This window comes from Cucurbita maxima, unplaced genomic scaffold (assembly GCF_002738345.1).
Source record: "Cucurbita maxima cultivar Rimu unplaced genomic scaffold, Cmax_1.0 Cma_Scf00128, whole genome shotgun sequence".
NCBI classification, from domain to species: domain Eukaryota; kingdom Viridiplantae; phylum Streptophyta; class Magnoliopsida; order Cucurbitales; family Cucurbitaceae; genus Cucurbita; species Cucurbita maxima.
In genome coordinates, this window is record NW_019272144.1 from 44896 (window position 1) to 67738 (window position 22843).

A 22843-nucleotide genomic window follows, 5' to 3' on the forward strand; every position below is an offset into this window, starting at 1 on the left:
CGAAAGTTTTGTGAGGAATGATAAGGCTTGATGATTTAGAATATTATTTCTAAGAAACGGAGTGCATAAAACAGTAAAAGAGTTCTTCAAATCGAACCCTACTTTAGAAACACTAACAGGAAAGTTTAAAGTACGTGCTAAAAAAACCGAGTCACGATCGACGTTTTTCGAAAGTTTTGTGAGGAATGATAAGGCTTGATGATTTAGAATATTATTTCTAAGAAACGGAGTGCATAAAACAGTAAAAGAGTTCTTCAAATCGAACCCTACTACGGAAACCCAAATCTGGATAGTTTGAAGTTCGTGCTAAAAAAACCGAGTCACGATCGACGTTTTTCGAAAGTTTTGTGAGGAATGATAAGGCTTGATGATTTAGAATATTATTTCTAAGAAACGGAGTGCATAAAACAGTAAAAGAGTTCTTCAAATCGAACTCTACTTGGGAAACCCAAATCTGGGAAGTTTGAAGTACGTGCTAAAGAACCGAGTCATGATCGACGTTTTTCGAAATTGTTGTGAGGAATGATAAGGCTTAATGATTTAGAATATTATTTCTAAGAAACGGAGTGCATAAAATAATAAAACAGTTCTTCAAATCGAACCCTTCTTCGGAAACCCAAACGGGATGTTTTTAGTACGTGCTAAATAAGAAAACCAAGTCACGATCGACGTTGTTCGAAAGTTTTGTGAGGAATGATAAGGCTTGATGATTTAGAATATTATTTCTAAGAAACGGAGTGCATAAAACAGTAAAAGAGTTCTTCAAATCGAACCCTACTTCTGAAACCCAAATCTTGGAAGGGAGTGCATAAAACAGTAAAAGAGTTCTTCAAATCGAACCCTACTTCTGAAACCCAAATCTTGGAAGTTTGAAAAACGTGCTAAAAAATGAAGTCACGATCGACATTTTTCGAAAGTTTTGTGGGGAATGATAAGGCTTGATGATTTAGAATATTATTTCTAAGAAACGGAGTGCATAAAACAGTAAAAGAGTTCTTCAAATCGAACCCTACTTCGGAAACCCAAATCAGAGAAATTTGAAGTACGTGCTATAAAAGAGTTCTTCAAATCGAACCCTACTTCGGAAACCCAAATCAGAGAAATTTGAAGTACGTGCTAAAAAAACCAACTCACGATCGACGTTTTTCGAAAGTTTTGTGAGGAATGATAAGACTTGATGATTTAAAAGATTATTTCTACGAAACGAAGTGCATAGAACAGTAAAAGAGTTCTTCAAATCGAACTCTCGGAAACTCAAATCTGGGAAGTTTGAAGTACGTGCCAAAAAACCCGAGTCACGATCGACGTTTTTCGATAGTTTTGTGAGGAATGATAAGGCTTGATGATTTAGAATATTATTTCTAGGAAACGGAGTGCATAAAACAGTAAAAGAGTTCTTCAATCGAACCCTATTTCTGAAACCCAAATCTGGGAGGTTTGAAGTACGTGCTAAAAAAACCGAGTCCTGATCGACATTTTTTGAAAGTTTTGTGAGGAATGATAAGGCTTGATGATTTAGAATATTATTTCTAAGAAATGGAGTACATAAAACAGTGAAAGAGTTCTTCATATCGAACCCTTCTTCGGAAAAACAAACAGGAAAGTTTTTAGTACGTGCTAATTAAAAAAACCGAGTCACGGTCGACGTTTTTCGAAATTTTTGTGAGGAATGATAAGGCTTGATGATTTAGAATATTATTTCTAACATAGTGCATAAAACAGTAAAAGAGTTGTTCAAATCCAACCCTACTTCGGAAATCCAAATCTGGGAAGTTTGAAGTATGTGCTAAAGAATCGAGTCACGATCGACGTTTTTCGAAACTTTTGTGAGGAATGATAAGGCTTGATGATTTAGAATGTTATTTCTAAGAAACGGAGTGCATAAAACAGTAAAACAGTTCTTCAAATTGAACCCTTCTTTGGAAACCCAAACAGGGATGTTTTTAGTACGTGCTAAATAAAAAAACCAAGTCACGGTGGACGTTTTTCGAAATTTTTGTGAGGAATGATAAGGCTTGATGATTTAGAATATTATTTCTAAGAAACGGAGTGCATAAAACAGTAAAAGAGTTCTTCAAATCGAACCCTACTTCAAAAACCCAAATCTGGGAAGTTTGCAGTACATGCTAAAAAAACCTAGTCACGATCGACGTTTTTCGAAAGTTTTGTGAGGAATGATAAGGCTTGATGATTTAGAATTTTATTTCTATGAAACTGAATGCATAAAACAGTAAAAGAGTTCTTCAAATCGAACCCTACTTCGGAAACCCAAATCTAGGAAGGTTGAAGTACGTGCTAAAGAACCGAGTCATGTTCGACGTTTTTCGAAATTTTTGTGAGGAATGATAAGGCTTGATGATTTATAATATTATTTCTAAAAAATGGAGTGTATAAAACAGTAAAACAGTTCTTCAAATCGAACCCTTCTTCAGAAACCTAAACAGGGATGTTTTTAGTACGTGCTAAATAAAAAAACCGAGTCACGGTCGACGTTTTTCGAAATTTTTGTGAGGAATGATACGGTTGATGATTTAGAATATTATTTCTAAGAAACGGAGTGCATAAAACAGTAAAAGAGTTCTTTAAATCGAACCCTACTTCGAAAACCCAAATCTGCGAAGTTTGAAGTACGTGCTAAAAAAATCGAGTCACGGTCGACGTTTTTCGAAATTTGGATGAAAATCCACCCAGTAATTCATTTGAGCAACTTGAAGCCCTGTCAACCTGCCCCAGACGACGACCAGCGAAATGTAATCACTAGACCGAACATCGATCTAAAATAAAGAGACACCAAAGAAATAGAGGAGATCCTATCCGACAAGGCTAGGAAGATAGAAAGACCCGTATGGAAGATTCGCAAATTTCTTGTCAAATGGAAGAATCTCCCTACAGATGAAACCAGCTGGGAACGCGCCGAAGATCTGGACTCCACCGCCACCCACATCGCCAGGTTTGAAAGTAGTCGGTTGATAGAGACGTCAACCAATTAGGTGGGGGAGGATGTCACGATCATGCTCGCCCAAGGCATGTTGCCCATGGCCACATGACCATGACAAGTCAAACCTTTATATCTTGTATGGAGAATTGAGGGTTTATATCTGGCATTGAGAATTGAGCTTCTGGGAGAGGGCATGTTGAGTTTGAGGTTCATGGGGTCCTTTGAGATCTTAAAGAGAGTAAAACTTCAGGCTTACATATTAGCACTATCACCAACCTTTGTCGCCATACATAACATACTATGCTTTGGAAGTACACTCCAGACCTTTCACATTATCAAACATAAGGCATTTCTTTTGATGAGGGATCTGTTAAATGAGGAGAAGCTTGTCAGGATACTGGCTAATGATGTCAGGATACTGGCTAATGATGTGAAATAGTAGCGCAACAAGCAAATTATCTTAATCCAATGTCCTATGGATAGACTATCGGGACATGAAACAACCGGTAAAAGGGAAGAAAGCATGAGGATATCCTATTCCATGCTACTTCAGGAATTTCTGTGTTAGAAGTTCTAACACTCTACACCAATAGATATATTTCCTAATTTTTAGTTAAATTTTATTGAGAATTTTAGAGGCTATGAGATGAGATAGAATGGGTTCAAAAATAGGGTTTTTTCCTTTATAGTGTTTATCCTTTTTCATAGTCAATGGAATTGGATGAAATTAAGTTTATTGGTTTTCTTGAAACTATTCAAGTTTGATGAATGAACCCATTTGAATCAAAATTAGAAAATATCACACTTTTAGAAACTCTAAAAAATTGTTTGTAATTCATTTGTAGGCAAGTTTATATGAGATCGAAATCACATCATCTAACTCAAAAAATAATGAACTCCTACCAAGCGGGAAAGCAAGCTCGAGAAGGCACGCATCGCTCAAGTAACTAGTCATTCAAACTTTCTCAAATAATAAATGTATGGATTGCTAGGTCATGCAGGCATGCGAGCATACCTTGCCATAGGGGGTTAGAATATGCATGATTAAGACTTTAGGAGGTCAATTTTTTTTTTTTTTTTAAATGAGAAATCATTATATGTTATTGAAAATTACAAAAATGTCTTTAAGATGAGATTTCTATGATGCATGTTATTTTAATGCTTTCCGCTGTCCTAGAAAGGAGGATGACATATTGTGATATGTGCTCCAGGTGATTGATGGATGTATCACCCCGTTAAGCTTGCATGAATATTTGGATAATGTATATCGTGCTTACGGTGATTGATAGGATTATCTCCCTAGCCATGTATGATGAAAAGGTAGGATAGATCTAGGTGATTGATTGTGTGTTCTCCCGATAGAGCATAGTTATTTGCATTGAGTTAAGATTAGGGTGCTAAAGTTAGGCTGGTTAAACGATGACCTAAGACAAGATACCTCCAATAGACCGAGTACCTTAGAATCATGATTAGTGATAAGGGGATTCGATCCAAGTGTTCCTAGACCAAGAAACCTCAAGGAATTACTCATTGGGTAGAGTTTACATTTTAAGTCAACATTTTAAGTCACCTTGACACTCTATGAACCTAGAAGATTTCCATAGCACCCATGAATGACCAAGGTTTTTCTCTAGGGGCTACTAGTGTGAATAGTATCATCAGAATCTCCCCTACCCTATCCACTCCTATACCCCAATGGCACTATCAGCAACCTAGGTCGGATCCAATAGTGGTCTTCTGCCTAGTGGTATTGTTGAGCTAGGCTTAGAATTAGGGTAGTATGTCGATGAAACTAGGTTCCACAGTCTATGCTACAAACCTGTTATGAGAGGGGAAGAATGACCACATAGGTAGATGTAGTAGTTATGCACATGGGTGTTGCTCCCTTAAAGTAACTCAATAGCCTCGTGGAATGATATGTCAAGTAACCTTCTATGGATGATGTTTAGACCAGTAGACGTCATACTATTCTACCAAATTTTATTGAGGTAATACCTCCAACCCAAGATGCCAGTCATTCACTAACTATGCAAACCAAGCTACCTGTGTTGAAATAGAGGAAGACTATGTAACTCCTATAGACCCCAAGGGACAAGAATTAGACCAAAAAAACCCGTCGGAGTTTCAAAGCCTCCCTAGAAACTTAGATAGCTCTAGAGAATTATACCTGAACCTATCTCATAGGCAAGTGCAGAAAAAGAAATCACAAAATGAATGGCACATCAAAACTAATATTACTTTTTAGAAATCCTTAGACCTAAATGTATTGAACATTGGAAAGGTGGCAGTGTGGGAGAAATGATTTATAAGTTCATTCAAGGGTTGTTAATTATGTGCCTTTAATACAAACTAGTTAACATTATTGAGTTGGTAAGGAAAACTATGGGACACCCAAAGAATCAAACAAACAACTTTCTTGTATGGTACATCGAGTGGGAGACGGCGAACATTTTGTATCATTTCAACGGATTCCAGCCTTGAGGAAGCCTCCACTTCCTATGCCAATATATTGACACTCTTGACCACAAAGGGAACCCAAAATTGTAGTCGAGGGGTTGATCGACAAGTCCTCCAACCATCAACGGCAACCAAATGTACCTCGAGTCTCTAAGGTCGGCAGGGTTCCATCGGTCTGCCATGAAAATAAACAAGCCGGGGTGTGAAGGTAAGCGAAGAACAAATGTGCTCTGAGAGAAGAAGGTAGCTAGTCGAAACAACTTGTTTCCACCTATACAAGGGTTTCCCAACGTTTCCCATGGACCCATTATCGACTCTGATGCGTGTGCCAGTGCCTCGTTTGGTGCCCATCCCGTGCAACCTGATGTGATCATATAGTAAGTTCCCTGGTCTTTAAACAAAGCCGGTGCTTCCCGGTGCTGGCCGACGAGAATCCTTTTCGCTACATTGGTCACATCGAGATAATCTTCTGAAAGAGGTCCTATATGGAGCTCACTATTGTCTTCAGATGAGTAAGCGAGATAGGCTGTACCATCATCATCTTTGAAGATTGTCATGTCTCTACTATCAAATCCATGTGGTCTTTTGCTGTAAAGATAATCGAACGGACCGGTTGGGTAATCACTGACGGCAACACCAACAGAAGCCTTCGTATAGTTGGCATCATCGATATGCATCCACATTACATATTTTCGAGTCCTTGAGTTGTAGATTACTTTTGGCCTCTCAAGCACGTTGGATTTGTGAAGATCATGAGTCTCGTTGGTTTCTTCCGCTGTCAAAACAATGCCTTCATTTTTCCAGGTCCATAAGTCTTTGGAAGAGTAGCAACCGACTCCTATAATGTCAACCTAATCATAAGAATGCCAAAGGTTAGTGTAGTTTTGAAGGTTAATTGGTTGCTCTTGAAAGTCACATGATGAACAAAAGATGGTGAAAAAATGTGATAAATTTAAAACTAGTGGCGCAGGATTCAAGATTATCCGATTTGAAAGAAAGTCACAACAGAACAATCGTTGGTTTTAAGATCATTAGATGAATATTACATCCTCCGAACAACTCAGTATCAACAATTCTGACGGCCCTCCAAACTCCTGATATCAATTATCTCGATCACAGGAGAGATCCTAGAACACAGCCTAATATATATATATAGTAAGAAACTAAGAATTATATTTAAAGCAAGATGAGGTGCAAAAGCTGGAGATAAGCAATCAACCCAAAATAGGCAAGAACATAAGAACAGAAGAACAGAAATTCAACTTCAAGAAAAGGTTCTAACATGCATTTCCAACTTTGGTTGAAGTTTCTACTTGTATTTTTTAAATTTTTGGGGTTCCTTTCGAGCCACGTTTACCAGAAAACACCTTTGAGTGTAACATTTCGACAAAATCTTCGCATTATTCTTAGAAAAGATGGCCCAGAAGGAGCTGTTCTATTGTTCTTGCTGTCGAAGGAGGTCAGCAAGAACTAATATAAAATATATTTAATATTTAAGTGTCGAGAAAACTAATCTTTAACTTTTTTTCTTCCTAATTTGGTTTGCAATCTCTTCATCATATAAATCTGTAAGCATAAACATCACGAACTCAAACGTATAATGAGATTCTAGCATAACAGCAACACACGAGAAAATCTTTCCAATATTTACCAAACATCGCTTCTATCCTTTTTGCCATGACACACAACAAAGGATTACCACATGTTGAATAATCTTGATTGTGTTGTTGAATTAGAACAAACTTCATTGAAAATGTAGGTTTGATGTTACACAGCAGACACTTGCAAAGTAATATCATGGAATAATTTTAAAAACTTGGTAAAAGAATTGAAAGGATAGAAGCGATGGAAAAAGAGAATGAAAATATTTTGAGTAAAGATTAGGATAATGAATGAGAGCGATCTTAAGGATAGGATAACTAATGAAGAATTAAAAGAATGGAAAGTTACTACTTAAACCAATAAGGTGTACGTTCCTTTTCGGTGGCTCAATCATATAAACTCCAGTTAAACGTATTTTGCTTGGAGCAATTCTATGTTGGGTGACTTCTTGAAAATTTTCTTTTAGTTGTATGTGAGTGAGAACAAAGCATGCTAGAAGGACTTATGTTAGTCTATGGGGATAGTTTTCACTCTTAGAAGCGAAGAGAAAATAGCTCAACTACGACACGGGATGTTGGGGAATACCGGGGCACACTGGTTTGACATCTTAGAATTGTGGAAGGTAAATTTTACGAGGTATAAGAATCTTCCAAAGATGGCTAAGGATGTATTTTAGGATTGTGCGCTTAGAGTCCTCTCAATAACACGGATTCCCTAGATACCTCTTCAATACGTTCACTCTGCAGCTTAGTTTTGAGCCTAAAGAGGGACTCGAAAGCTTGTTGGCATTTACTACCAGCATAAACGTAGAGAAATGTTTAGCCACAACCGTCTAAAACCCACACCAAGTTCTCCCCAGTTAAGATTGGGAGAAGTAAAACATAAAATTTTCTATATTCTATATTGGAATAGATAAATTAGCATGGATTGATAGTTATTGTGAAGTGTACAAATTTTTTTTAATGTTTCACAATAGATATTGGCTAAAATTCTCTCCAATTCGAATTTTGTTTAGACTCAGTTTGTAAACATTATTGAAATCTAAGCTTATGATGAAATTAGGAATTTCACATTTTTATATCCAGTGTTCCCTAGAACTCCTGTTATCTCTAATATCATTAGTGTATGGGAAGCTTACAAGCACTTTGAGTATTCTCACAACCAAGGTACCTGTAGGATTATTACCAACTACATTTGGTTGTCAAGGTACTTGTAGGATATTAAATCTTGTGTAAGCGGCTACTATGGTTAGAGCTAGTTTATTTTGTCTTTTATTGTTTACATGTCCCTTGATGACCACCAGGCCAACCTAGGGTGATTTTCCTGAAACTAGTCTTAGGCCGAGGGCCCTACCCCATCAAAATTACTTCAATCGGCTACTTCCCTCCTTATGTAGAGAGAACCATAGAGTATACGAGTGCCCCAAGAAAGCGGCCCTACAAGCCTTCCAAGCAGCTTTGGACACAGACTTAGAGGCAAAGTCAGAAGGTGGGAAAACCAAAAAGTCGTCGTCGGAGAACAGAGCAAACCCTTGTATGGGGCCCTAAAGTTTCTATCTGCCCTACAAAAGAAAGTAGGGGAGTCAAAAGAGCCGATCGAAAAAGGTCTCATGTGGGTAGAACCATGGGTCAATCATAAATTGGCCAAAAGTAAAATGGTAGATTCAAATCAAACAATTGTTTAGCTCAAATCAAACAATCGTTCAGCTCATATCAAACAATCCACTCGAGGAGGTTTGGCTTCGCCTTATATCTTGGAATTGTTCGTTACTTAGATCAAACAATCGTTCAGCTGTAGCATAGGTTGTGGAGAGGTCTTGTATTCTTTGCTCATATAGTTTGAACTTTGCTCATATAGTTTGGACTTTGCTCATGGCTTTAGTCCTTCTATGAAGTGGAAGATCTTGTCTTTCTCGAACATATTTCAGATGTCCAACATGAACCCTGAGAACTGTTTGGCATACTCTCAAATGTTTCTTGTGTGCTTGAGATCCCGCAATTTCCTTCTAGCCAAGATTTCAACATTCTCTGGGAACAATTGAGATCGAAGTTCTTGTTTCAGTCTTTTCCATTTGTCTATTGTGCACTGGCCCAATTGAATATCAATGTACTTCGATGTCCATCAAAATTTTGCATCCTCGGCTTGATGTATGGTGACCAAGGTGACCTTTGCTTCCTCTGTTGCTGTGTTCATCGCCCAAAAGTATTGATCAAGGTCGCTAGAACCTCGGCATCTCAAACCCCATAGAAGGGTTTGGGCTCCAGAACCTTGATCTTGTAGAACTGAACTGGGAGTTTGTCCTGCATTGACTAATTTAAGGAAGGATCATGGGTTTATAAGCAAAGAATAGATCTCCATTGGAACCGCCTTTTGGGGAAGCCCAAAGCAAAACTATGAGAGCTTATGCTCAAAATGGACAATATCATACCATTTTGGAGAGTCGTGATTCCTAACAATTTCTGCCCTGACCACGTCGAAGGCTAATTTCACATCGTCAAATATCTCAGAGACCATCTGCATAACTCCTTTTTAGGAGCTGTCAAGCCCGTCGAGCTGTCTCCTCGCTCGAAGCCACCAGTCTTTGTGGCTTTTGCTTTTAGGTTGTCTACTCGGTACATAAGTTCCTGGATGGGTAACTCATCTAATCAACCTGCAACTACAACAACCATATTTACCGAATCACTTTTTCACCCGCTTGTCCAAGTACTGAACATTGTAAGGAACTTCTCACAAGAATTGCATCTCTTCTTCGTTGTCGACTAGTCAATCGACGTGGGACTTGTTCAACTGCTTGGTTGTAGCCATTTTTACCGAATCACTTTTAGTGCCAACTCGACTCTAATACCAACTGTCACAATCGCAATCTTACGGAATGTTTTTTAGGCGATTGTGCAGCACTCACTCTCAATATCGAGTGAGTCCGCCAACTCGAAACCATGTTGCCTTCTTCCTGACAACGTATACTCAAGCCTTTGGCCTTGCTTTAAGGAAAAAGTTTTAGAAAACACCACCAGAGAGAGATTTTAGAAAGGGAATTTGAAAACAAGATTGAGAGAAATGAACAAAGCAATGTTATAGGCTATAAGCGAAAAAGGCAACACAATGGCTTAGATAGTATATAACTCCGAGTATGAAGATTTGACGATTAGTCACATCTCCCTATGCTACATTTTGAGGCATTTCAGGTCTATCAGGCATATACATGATTTTGTTGAAACATCATACACCTAGAAAATACAATAAATAAACTATACATCATGAAAGCAGGGAAAGCATTGAAGTGATACAACACAAGGGTTTTGGCATGCAACGGGCATGCATGGGCAACACACCTAGGACAAGCATGACTGTGACACTGTGCAGCTATAGGGGGTGCCCTTTAGATCGAGTCGTCTTCCTTTTTGTCATTTTATTATTATTTTAAATGCTATTTATCGAAACTTCATGAATTTTTTTGGTAAACCGTTTTGACTTAACCTCACGGATATTACCTTCAAACTACCTTTATGTTGTTTTGAATGCATATTTGAATTTTAAATTCCTTGTGTCTCCCGCTTTACATAAAAAAAAAATACCACCTCTTTTTAAGTTCAAGTGCACGTGGTGACCTGTGATTCAAGGCATCAAAAATCGCGTCATTAAAGAAGGAATCATATCATTCTAAGGTTTTTCTTTTTCAAATTTTTCCTAGAGGTCTAGAGAAAGCAAATGTAAAAGGAACAACATGAAATTCATTTCCTACTATAGGACTGAAGGTTACAATGGCTTTAAGGAGGAGGCTTAAATTCAAATTACTTCAATAAAATTGATGCTGGAAGGAAGTGCAGGCCTCATCAGTACGCAAAAAGAAACAGGCGTCCCTTTTCCAATGATGCGCACCTTCAAACAGACAATGGGGTAATTTAAGAAGTCTAATACTAGAGATCCTGTTCTAAGATTTATTTCCTCAGGTCTGCACTGGATGTCACTTTCGAGTGACAATGATCTCGTGAGACTGTTTTTAGATAAAGAAAATTTTTGTGCAGTTACTAAACTTGGGAACTCGAAACGCCAACAGCCAACATACAGCAGATGTAAATCACTTAAATGCAGTTGAAAAAGGAATGGTCCCTAAACTTTCGTAAACCTACCCTTCCAGGATTAAAATTATGTCAATATAAACGAGACAACGTACCATAGAGGGTTCCATCGCCTTTCACTTGTTCTCATAAAAACACTTATCTTCCCCATCAGCCACAAAACAAGGGACCAAGTGAAAGAAAGAAAGTAGCTCATCGGAAATTTCTTTCCAAATATTTTTGCAAGTGCCTTTGACCCACCTGACATCCACTCAGAAGGATGAGGACCCTATTTGCTTGCTATAGTCCTCTATCGACTCAAGGGGAAATTGGCATAACCATTTAACCAAAAGGGCTTTGTTTTGAGCTTTTTAATTTCCAGAATTTTAAAACTCCTACGTGAGTCTTTGTTCCACAATGACACTCCTTTGAGGACCCTTAGCTTCCCCATGGAAGATACCGTTCCGAATTTCTTAATTTCGATTGGTTTCCGCATTCAACATGAAGGAAAGGAAGATTATAAGGAGGTACGGTCCAACCAAATATTTTCAAATATGAAAGACACAATCATCACCTCTGGACACCTGTCGAAGGTTATTCTAGGGCCTAGCAATTGTCTCACACTCCCATGAATATTCGTCTACCCTTTAGATATTAGTAACCTATGAAGTCTACTACGTGCCCTACTATTCAACCAAGTAAACTTTCCGTACAATAGAGGAGAGTCGAAGAGGATATTTCTCTCAATAAAATAATTGAAGAGCCTATTGATTTCATTGTCCAGCCAGCCAAGATCTTCTCAGTACGAAAGAAAATTACATAAAGGTGTGAGATATGATTCAAATATTCAAACTAACAAGATTTTAGGATATTGTTATTAGATTTGAATTTATCTAGATTTCCATGATTTACTATTTCTGATCCAGTATAAGCTATAAATACTAGAAGTGTATCCCTCTGAGCATCAAGTCAATAGACAATAATAAAGCACTGGAGCTTTCATCAATTCTATCTTTTCACATCTCTTTCACTATTCTTTCTTCCAACAATTTTGGTATCAGAGCCAAGTTCGTTAGACACAAGGGCGAGTGATTATTTTCTTTCACAAAACAAAAATGGCAGTAGCTAGTTTTTCTTCTGCACAGTTGTTACCAATCTTTAATGGTGAGAAATATGAGTGGTGGAGCATCAAGATGAAGACCTTGCTCAGATCGCAGGAGCTATGGGACTTGGTGGAGCACGGGTTTGTTGATGTATTAGAACCCTCAATAGAAGAAAAGGAGAGACTAAGAGAAACCAAGAAAAACGATGCCAAGGCTCTATTCATTATTCAGCAAGCAGTTCATGAGACTCTTTTCACGAATTGCAGCAGCAACCACATCAAAGTAGGCATGGTCAATTCTACAGAAGAAGTTTCTAGAAGATTCAAGGGTCATGACAGTGAAATTGCAATCTCTAAGACGTGATTTTGAAACTCTACTCATGACGAATGGCAAATCAATTGCTGATTTTTTGTCAAGAGCAATGACAATAGTCAGTCAGATGCGTACTTATGGAGAGAAAATTTCAGACGAAACAATTGTTGCAAAGGTGTTGAGAAGCTTGACTCCAAAGTTTGACCATGTGGTGGTTGCCTTAGAAGAAGCTGAGGATCTATCCATATTCTCCGTTGATGAACTGATGGGCTCGCTTCAGGCTCATGAGGCAAGAATCAATAGATCATTAGAAAAGAACGAAAAAAAGGCACTTCAAGTGAAAGAGACAACCAACCACAAAAACAACGAAAGAGAAAATATTCATTTATCAGGTAGAAGTAGTGGAAGAGGAGGATTTCGTAACTTCCATAGTGGTCGTGATAACAGGGGTAGATGGAGAAGTGATGGACAGAGACAATTCAATGAACAAAGGAATGTCATACAATGTTACCATTGCAGAAGGTATGGGCACACAAAATCTGATTGTTGATATAAAAATCAACGAATGAATTTGCAGCAGAGAATGAAGAAGAAGAAGAAAAGATGTTTGTGGCGTGCATGGATACTAATCCGAAAAAAGGTGACTTATGGTTTGTTGATAGCGGATGCTCGAACCATATGACAAGGCACCAAATCCTAGAGACACAAAAGATTAAGGTGCAACTTGGAAATACAAAAGAGATGCAAGTTGAAGGCAAAGGTACAGTGAAAGTCGAAACCAGTAATGGTAAGATAAAACAATTAGATAATATTCAATTTGTACTTGATTTATGGTACAATTTATTGAGGGTTGAACAATTGATGACTAGAGGACATTCAGTTCTATTTGATGACAACACAACCGTCATTACACATAAGAAATCAGGCCATAAAGTTCAAATTGTCATGACTTCAAATAAGATGTTTCCCCTCCATGTGTCTAACATGGAGGATTTTGCTCTTACTACTAGCATGAAAGATGACTCAACATTATGGCATCTCAGATATGGACATCTTCATATGAACGGCCTGAAAATACTCAGGGATAAAGGTTTGGTTTTCGGATTACCAAGAATTGATTCAACTAATTTGTGTGAAGGATGCATTTATGGCAAGCAGACTAGGAAGTCCTTTCCTGTTGTAAAAGCGAAAAGAGCTTCACATTATCTAGAACTAATTCATATTGATTTATGTGGGCCAATGCAAACGAAGTCCTTGGGTGGTAGTATATACTTTTGACTATTTATTGATGACTATAGTCGTCGCATGAGCTGGATTTACTTCCTACAACATAAGTCATAAACTTTTCAGAAGTTCCAGATTTTTAAAGCTATGGTGGAGAACCAAAGTGGCTGTCACATTAAAGTTCTTCGCACAGACAGAGGTGGCGAGTTCATATCTAAAGAGTTTAATTTGTTTTGTGAAGAAGAGGGCATCCAAAGAGAGTTAACAGCTCCCTACACTCCATAACAAAATGGAATCGCTGAACGAAAAAATCGAACTATTGTGGAGATGGCAAGAAGTATGTTACAAGCAAGGAGACTTCCAAATCAATTTTGGGCAGAAGCCGTAGCAACATTTGTTTATCTATTAAACATCTCACCAACAAAGGCGGTTATGAATTGAACTCCTTATGAAGCATGGCATGGAAGGAAACCATCTATAAGTCATTTACGAATCTTTGGCTGTGTTGCTTATGCTTTGAAACATCCTCAAATTCATCAAAAGCTGGATGAAAAATCTGAAAAATGCATTTTCATTGGCTATTGTACTCAATCAAAGGCATATAAATTATACAACCCCATCAGTGAAAAGATTTTAGTTAGAAGGGATGTGATATTTAATGAAAACGTGAGTTGGGATTGGAGTAAAGAACAGGAGTAGCAAAAGATTACAGTTGAAGTTTCCCCAAATGCAGAGACAAGGGTCGACTCCAGTGCATCTCCCAGTGCATTCACTGCAACACAAAGTGTGTCAAATTCATCATCTTCAACATCACTGAACAGCAATTCTTCTCTTGAAGAACTTTCGGATGAAACACCTCCAAGGAAGTATAAATCTTTAGCTCACATATATGCATCATGTCAATTTGCTCTTCCTGTTTCAGACCCTATGAATTATGAAGAAGCAACTGAAAAAGAAGACGGGAAGAAAGCCATGGCAGTAGAGATGCAGTCCATTAAGAAAGATGGAACATGGGATATGGTTGACCTACCAAACGAAAAGTTTTATGGAGATTTACAAGAAGAGGTTTATGTAACACCGTCAGAGGGATTCATAAAGGAAGACAAAGAAACAAAGGTATACAAGCTGAGACAGACATTGTACGAGTTAAAGCAGAAATATTTACGAAGGCCTTGTCAAAAGAAAAGTTCTGTACTTGACATCTGCAACTTTGAATCAAGGGGGAGTGTTGAGATATGATTCAAAGTATTCAAAATGAAGATATGATTTAAAGTAGTTGAGATATGATTCAAATATTCAAATTACCAAGATTTTAGGAGATTGTTAGTAGATTTGAATTTATCTAGATTTCCATGATTTACTATTTCTGGTCCAGTGTATAAGCTATAAATACTGGAATTGTGTAACTCTCTGAGCATCAAGTCAGTAGACAATAATAAAGCACTGCAGCTTTCATCGATTCTATCTTTTCATATCTCTTTCACTATTCCTTCTTCCAACACAAGGCCCATACAGACAAAATAGATCACCCAACTCGTCTCAACCAGCATTCCTTCCCTTGGGGCTCAGAGGACCATAAACTCGTCGGCCATGACTAATTAACATTCCAATTTCAAGGAGGTGCATCAAAAAACTCTAAATCAATTCTGAACTTGTTAAGGATAGTTGACCGTTCATTATAAAGCAAATATTAGATATTTGCCTTACATTACGGGTTACCATATTTGCCCTTTTATTAAATGCAAATATATTGTATTCATTTATTATTCTTTCCTTTTATCGCTATTTCCTTATATTTGTAATTTACCTTATTTCTGTATTCTGTAAATGATTATAAATAAGAGAACTCTCACCACCATTTGGGTGTGGTGGATTAATCAAACATTCACATGGTATCAGAGCCCTTTCGGTTTAACAACCCTGATCCTTTCTTCTCTATGGCTTCCGAATCTTGTTATCATCTTCTTCCTTTCAATACTCTAATCCATATGATCACCATCAAACTTTCTCCCTCCAATTATCTTCTTTGGAAAAGCCAACTTCTCCCTCTCCTTGAGAGTCAAGACATGCTGGGCTATGTCGATGGAACTATGGTTCCACCACCTCGCTTTGAACCAGAAACCTCCTCAACATTCAACCCCAAATATTTGGCATGGAGAGCAGCCGATCAACGACTTCTCTGTCTCCTGCTCTCCTCTCTCACTGAGGAAGCCATGGCTGTTGTCGTTGGTCTCTCTACTGCACGTGATGTTTGGCTTGCGTTGGAAACTACGTTCAGCCATCAGTCAAAAGCTCATGAACTGAGACTCAAGGATGACTTGCAGTTGATGAAACGTGGCACAAAACCTGTTGCTGAGTATGCCCGTACCTTCAAAAAAAAATTGTGACCAACTTCATGCCATTGGCAGACCCGTCGAGGACATTGATAAAGTGCACTGGTTCCTTCGTGGACTCGGCACCGAATTTTCAGCTTTTTCTACTGCTCAGATAGCTCTCACCCCTATCCCCTGTTTTGCACATCTAGTCTCTAAAACTGAAAGTTTTGAGTTGTTCCAGCGCTCCCTTGAGTCCTCTGACTCCACTCCTACAGCATTCACAGCCACTAATCGTGGTCGCACCCATGGAAGTCACCCTGCTTCCTTTACCAACCAGCGAGGTCGTTCTTATTCTCACAAAAACAACTCTTCTAATCGAGGACGAACCCACTCAAGTCAGGGTCGTCGACCACCTCATTGCCAAATATGCCGCAAAGAGGGCCATTATGCTGACCGCTGCAACCAACGGTATGTTCGACCTGATTCTTCTCATGCTCACCTTGCTGAAGCCTTTAACACGTCATGTTCTATTGCTGGACCCGATGCTGCTGATTGGTTTCTAGACACTTGAGCTTCGGCCCATATGACTGTCGACCCATCAATTCTAGATCAGTCTAAAAATTACATGGGTAAGGACTCTGTGATCGTAGGAAACGGTGCATCCCTACCCATTACCCACACCGGTACTCTTTCTCATGTTCCAAATATTCACTTATTAGATGTCTTGGTTGTCCCTCACCTCACTAAAAATCTTCTTTCCATAAGTAAATTAACGTCTGATTTTCCTCTCTCCGTTACATTTACTAATAATCTAATTACTATCCAGAATCATCAAACAGGAAGGGTGGTGGCAACCGGTAAAAGAGATGGAGGGCTATATGTGCTGGAGCGCGGCAACTCTGCTTTTATTTCAGCCCTTAAAAACAAATCTTTACGTGCTTCATATGATTTATGGCATGCTCGTCTGGGTCATGTGAATCATTCTGTTATTTCTTTTTTAAATAAAAAAGGTCATCTTTCTCTTACGTCTTTATTGCCTTCTCCATCATTATGTAATACTTGTCAGCTTGCGAAAAGTCATCGATTGCCTTATTCCCGCAATGAACGTAGGTCGTCTCATGTGTTAGATCTTATTCATTGGGATCTTTGGGGTCCTTCTCCCATCAAATCAAATTCGGGTTTTCTTTATTATGCTATTTTTATTGATGATTATTCTCGATTCACTTGGTTTTACCCTTTAAAATTTAAATCTAATTTTTTTGATATTTTCTTCAATTTCAAAAATTTGTGGAAAATCAATATTCTTCTCGTATCAAGGTATTTTAAAGCGATGGTGGTACCGAATTTACTAGTACTTGTTTCAAAACTCATTTACTTAATTCTGGCATCCACCATCAACTCTCTTGTCCATATACACCTGCTCATAATGGTCGTGTTGAGAGAAAACATCGTCATGTGACTGAGACTGGCTTGGCCCTTCTCGTTCACTCTCATCTTTCTCCTCGTTTTTGGGTTGACGCCTTCAGCACTGCAGCTTATATTATCAACCGGTTGCCTACTCCACTTCTTGGAGGTAAGTCACCCTTTGAACTCCTTTATGGCTACACTCCACATTATGACAATTTTCATCCCTTTGGTTGTCGTGTTTATCCTTATTTGCGTGATTATATGCCTAACAAACTTTCTCCCCGCAGCATTCCTTATATTTTTTTGGGTTATAGTCCTGTTCATAAAGGGTTCCGCTGTCTTGATCCCGCCACCACTAAGCTATATATCACCTGCCATGCTCAATTTGATGAAACTCACTTTCTTGCTATCCCTAACTCCCAAGCCCAATCTCTTTCCACTATTCCTATTTCAAATTTCTTGGAACCACATCTTCATCATATTGATTCATCTCCCCCTACCACTTCATCACCGCACATTCCTCAATCCAGTTCATCCCCGTGTGATATTTGTTCTGACCTTGTAGATGATTCTGTGCAGGTTGATACTTCTCTTGCAGGTTCCACTTTGCCACCCTCGACTTCTAATTCGACCTCTATTGAACCTCCTGTTGATTTCTCTTCTTTGGGCACTCATCCTATGATCACACGCGCCAAAGCTGGTTTATTCAAGACTCGTCATCCAGCAAATATTGGTATGTTGGGCTCATCTGGACTTCTCCCTGCTCTTCTTGCATCCACTGAGCCAAAAGAATTCAAATCTGCGGCTAAGAATCCTGCTTGGGTGGCTGCCATGGATGAAGAAATTTGAGCGTTACAACAAAATGATACTTGGACTTTGGTTCCTCGCCCTGCCAACACCAACATCGTGGGCTCTAAATGGGTGTTTCGTATTAAAGATTTGCCCGATGAATCCGTCGAGCGTTTCAAGGCTCGTCTCGTTGCCAAAGTTATACTCAGGTTCCTGGTCTTAACTACACTGACACTTTCAGTCCGATTGTCAAAGCTACCATTGTCCGTGTTGTGCTTTCTATTGCAGTCACAAATAAATGGCCTCTTCGACAACTTGATGTCAAGAATGCTTCGACAACTTAGGTGTGGTGGATTAATCAAACATTCACATAACTCCTCAGTAGTGTTCCTCACGCTATAACTATCATCTAGACCAGTAACATCATGCTGTCGATTCCTAATTGCAAGTTTCCCAAAATATCTGGCAGGTCATTATTTTATATAAAAAAAGCAGTGATGCATATTGATGCATATTGATCAAAAGAACCAAACAACAACCCCACAGTGGTCACCCCTCCCCAGAAAACTAACAAATGAGAGCCTTCCAATTGAATCATCAAAAGGCATTAATTGCAAGAGAATTTAGTGTGAACTGTGCACCACCAAGAGGCCTTGTATTGCACCAAACGCCAAAAGGACTCAAGAAGAATACTTACTTTTAAAAACCTGGCTATTCCTTTCCTTCGAAAGGCTCTGAAGGAAGGAAGGCATATCACAACTCCAAAGGACTTTCCCCCTTGCCGCCAAACACCTTACCGTTGAGCACTTCCATAAGCCAATCATTAATGTTCTTAGGGAAGTAGTAATCCACCCCAAATACATTGAAGATAGGCTGCTGCCCTTTAGCCACAAAAGAACATTGCAAGAACAAGTGATCAAGGGATTCTCCTCTTGTAAGCAGAGGCAACACCTAGAAGGAGAGATCATCCATTTTTGAAAGTTGAAAATTCTTTTAAAGCTTCTTCAAACTTCTTCAGGCTAACTGCCATAAAAGAACTTTTCACCTTTTTTGGAACCTTGAATTTCAAAATTAGGCTCGCCGAAGGGTACTTCAATCTTGTGGCCCCATTCGTTTGATTCAAAAAATTAGATTGGTGTTTCTCTAATCACCAAGGACTTGTCCTAATCTGCAAGAGTTTAATAAAAGAAGTTGAGCAGTTGGGTTAATGCTAATTTCATCTTCTTTCCTTGCCCCAAGCAAGGTTCATTGTCTGATAATTATTTTCTCGTAACTTCTTGATGTATTGTGTTGTAGCTTTCCCAAAACCAAACAGATTAGAATATCACATTTATTAGACTCTTGATTTCCACAAATCATTTACCGAAACTTTAGAAAAAGAGGGAACATCAACTGACTCTTTAACTGAACGTTTAACCAAGAAAATCCTGTTTTATCTAAATTCCATTTTCTTGACCTCTAATCTCAAAATCAGCATACTCTTGATCAGCTCCAAAAGGCCACAAAGCACACTCACTTCCTCTGCCTTAAAATTTCTTCTCACTGTCATACTCCCAAGATCTTAAAGTAACCTCCCAAGCATCACATACCATCTCAAAAACTATAGATTCATGATTTGGACGTAGACCTTATCAAGAGTGGAACAAGGTACAAAAAGATGAACTAGAAGGAATTCAACATACAACGATCACTGGAGCTGATATTTCATATTTAAAAAGATATAGACATAAAGTCATTGAAACCACCATGGAGCAATAATTGGGATTGGAAATTGCCATAATAAAGAAGAAACTATTGTTAATAATGGAAAAGGAGGGAAAAAGACTGGAGTACTAATCAAAATCTTTTGTTTCCATACAAATTCATAGAGATGCATGCCAACAATTTATGCAATAGGAATATTTTTAGATTAAATTATCAAAATTATTCCTCAACTATGGGGTTGGGTTCAGCTATACCGCTAAACTTCGAAAAGTTTCGTTTTAACCATTGAAGGTTGAACTTTTTAATTACAGTCCTTGAAGACTTTTTTCGTTAAATTTATAGATAGAAACGTTTGTTTCTACTTATGTATTACTTAAGTGAACAAATCTAAACACCCGGAAGTAAATTTAAGAAGGATTAGCAAAAAAAATCATAAACGAAAGAACAAAAAATGGTGGTGGTTGAAAGGAGGCCACATACAAGGTTCACAGATGCACCATGTGTCTTTATTTTTTCCATGTAAGTGTTTAGATTTGTTCACATAAGAATATACAAACTTTTCCATCTACAAATTTAACTGCAAAAGCCTACGAGGGCTGTTTTAAAACAAACTTCAAACTTAAAGAGTTAAAATTACACTTTAAAAAAATTGGGTGCATTATTGATACCAACTTCTTGGTTTAGGATGTGTTTATAATTTAACCAATATTTTTAGCCATGGAAGTATTAGACTATCATTACAGAAAATGAAGGCTCAGAAAGGCAGAGTATAGATTTTACCCGTGCAGCTCCCTTTTTGTGAGCATGGTAGGTGGGGCCATCTTTATACTCTCCATACCAATAGTATGTTTCAGATCTTTCATCGAATAAAACTCCACCTCCGTGAGCTTGAATAGGATTCCCCTCAGTATCCAGCCAAACTCTCCCCGGATAATAGAACATGCTGTCGTCTCCCGGGATCATTGGATCAACAGAAGTTTTATGATCAGGAAAGAATTTGTGCCTAAGCTGTGAATCTTCATCAAGAAATTCATCAATCAGCGTGGGCGTTTTCTTTGGTCTTCGCTTTGCTGCACGCGGAGATCTCTTACGAGGAGGGGGAATTTGAATGTTTTCTTCTTCCACCTCTTCAAGTTCACGAAAGTGAAGGTGACGACTTGTTCGAAGTTGGATACCCCGACCTATCTCATACTTACGGCTTACAGGAGAACATAAATGTAGCAAAAGAATACACCCCATTAGACTCCCTATTACCACAGATATCAAACATCTGCTCCCGGCATCACAACGTAAAGCGGTTGATTTCCTGTATCTGTTCCTCATATTCATTTTCTGGTCCTTTTTATCTCCAAGATAATGCAGCATTTAAGAAAATGGACCCTATGGGATTCAACAAATTCAAACAGACATAAGTCACAACATTCGACTACAGTACAGAGAGGAAACCCCCAATTTCAAAAGCTCATCAACTATTGTAGTTAAGATTTAGGTAAAACAAACAAGAAGATAAAGAAGAGGATAAACAAAGGAGGAAAGACGAGAAGGATTCCTGGATGAGTAAATACAAACCCAGGCTGGTGAAGGAGAAACAAAATCGAAGGAAATTGAACAATCGTGAACCATATATCTCGGAAATAAAACGCATCAACGACATAGATTCAACAAAATATAGGAAGATGATGACAGAGAGCAGATAGATCAACACAAATTAAGAAACAGAACGAAGAGAAACGAAAATATTCGCAGTAACAGAAGAAAACAGCAACAGAAGAGCAAGAAAACCCGATTTGAGGAGGAAAACAGACCTGAAAAATGAAGCGAAGTTGGGAGACATAGGATTGTGGAGAAGAGATGGTTTGAAGTAAAAGGAAAATGAGAAAATGGAGGCAATCGGAAATGCAGTGCAGTAATTGAGCAGGATCCGGCGATGATTGAAGATGGGTTGTTGATGAGGTCCTCCGATGGGGTCGGGTCGCTTTCGGATTTGCAGAATGAGGGAACGGAAAAGGAGAAGTTGGGATGTCGGATCTTAGTTTGGTAGGAATATGGATAGACGGTGACCTCGACTTGAAACCAAAGATTCAGTGTGTCCAGCACGCATTGTTAAGAAATGTCTGAAGTCCATACGGTTAAGGTCCACAACTCTTCTTGCGACTATGACCTAGGGCTTTCCATATTTTGACTTTAAAAAAACACGTTACTTCAATATTTATTATCTGCGTTTTATACGTGTGTATTGAATGATTATGAATGAACAAACTTGTAAAAAAATATACTTTTTTGCTATGAGATCCAAGGCTCGTCCTTCTCCTCCTAAATTTAATTGTTTTCGAACTTACACAAGTGTCTTCGCATGGTCGCATCTTCATTGAACTAAAAAAGAGAATATCAACTTTTTAATAATATTTTTAAATGAAAATTTTAAGAAATTTTAAATATTAGTTTAAACTTTTTTAAAAAATACCCTTACTTTTAATATATTTTTAACAGTGATATATTGAAATTAATAATATTTTAGAGTTTTTTTTATAAATATAGTATTAACGGAAAAGGTATTTTTCTAACCTTATAAGTAAAAAAATTAATAATAAAATTTGAAAGTTTAAAAGAGTATCTTCAGACAAAATACCAACTTGGTTATTAATTTAGCTTTTAAAAAATAGAGTAAATTATAAAAAATAATTATGAATAATCCTAAAGTTTCAAAATATTCCATTAGTTATGAATAATCTAAATGATCCATGGAAAGGAACTAAGGCATTAAAGCAACCATAAATGTCTTAAGCAATGCTATAACTAATCATTTTTGGGATTTAAGAACTTTGGAAAATGATCCAAAAAGAAAATATTTAATTTTTTTTTACAAAAGTTAGAGGTTTTTCAAATAATAATAATAATAATAATAATATATTTCGAAAATGACAAATTACTAAA

General features: G+C 37.9%; 1 protein-coding gene and 1 long non-coding RNA gene across 2 annotated transcripts; both read right to left on the reverse strand.

Moving 5' to 3' along the window:
• Nucleotides 1-5225: 5225 nt before the first annotated feature.
• Nucleotides 5226-22033, reverse strand: LOC111473520. The gene is made up of 3 exons (XM_023119015.1): nucleotides 21715-22033; nucleotides 20690-21289; nucleotides 5226-6246 (listed from the first exon to the last, which is right to left on the reverse strand). The coding sequence occupies exons 2-3, from the start codon at nucleotides 21272-21274 to the stop codon at nucleotides 5395-5397; spliced, it is 1437 nt and encodes a 478-aa protein (XP_022974783.1). The 5' UTR covers nucleotides 21275-21289; nucleotides 21715-22033; the 3' UTR covers nucleotides 5226-5394.
• Nucleotides 12188-12778, reverse strand: LOC111473521. Its single transcript, XR_002715715.1, has 2 exons — nucleotides 12628-12778; nucleotides 12188-12471 (listed from the first exon to the last, which is right to left on the reverse strand). It is a non-coding gene; the product is annotated as an uncharacterized LOC111473521 (long non-coding RNA).
• Nucleotides 22034-22843: the final 810 nt, after the last annotated feature.

Coding starts and splice junctions, on each gene's coding strand:
- LOC111473520 (XM_023119015.1), bottom strand. CDS start 21,274: ATGCTGCATTATCTTGGAGATAAAAAGGACCAGAAAATGAATATGAGG. Junction 6,247..20,689: donor ACAAAAAGGGAGCTGCACGG/GTAAAATCTATA, acceptor TCTTATGATTAG/GTTGACATTATAGGAGTCGG.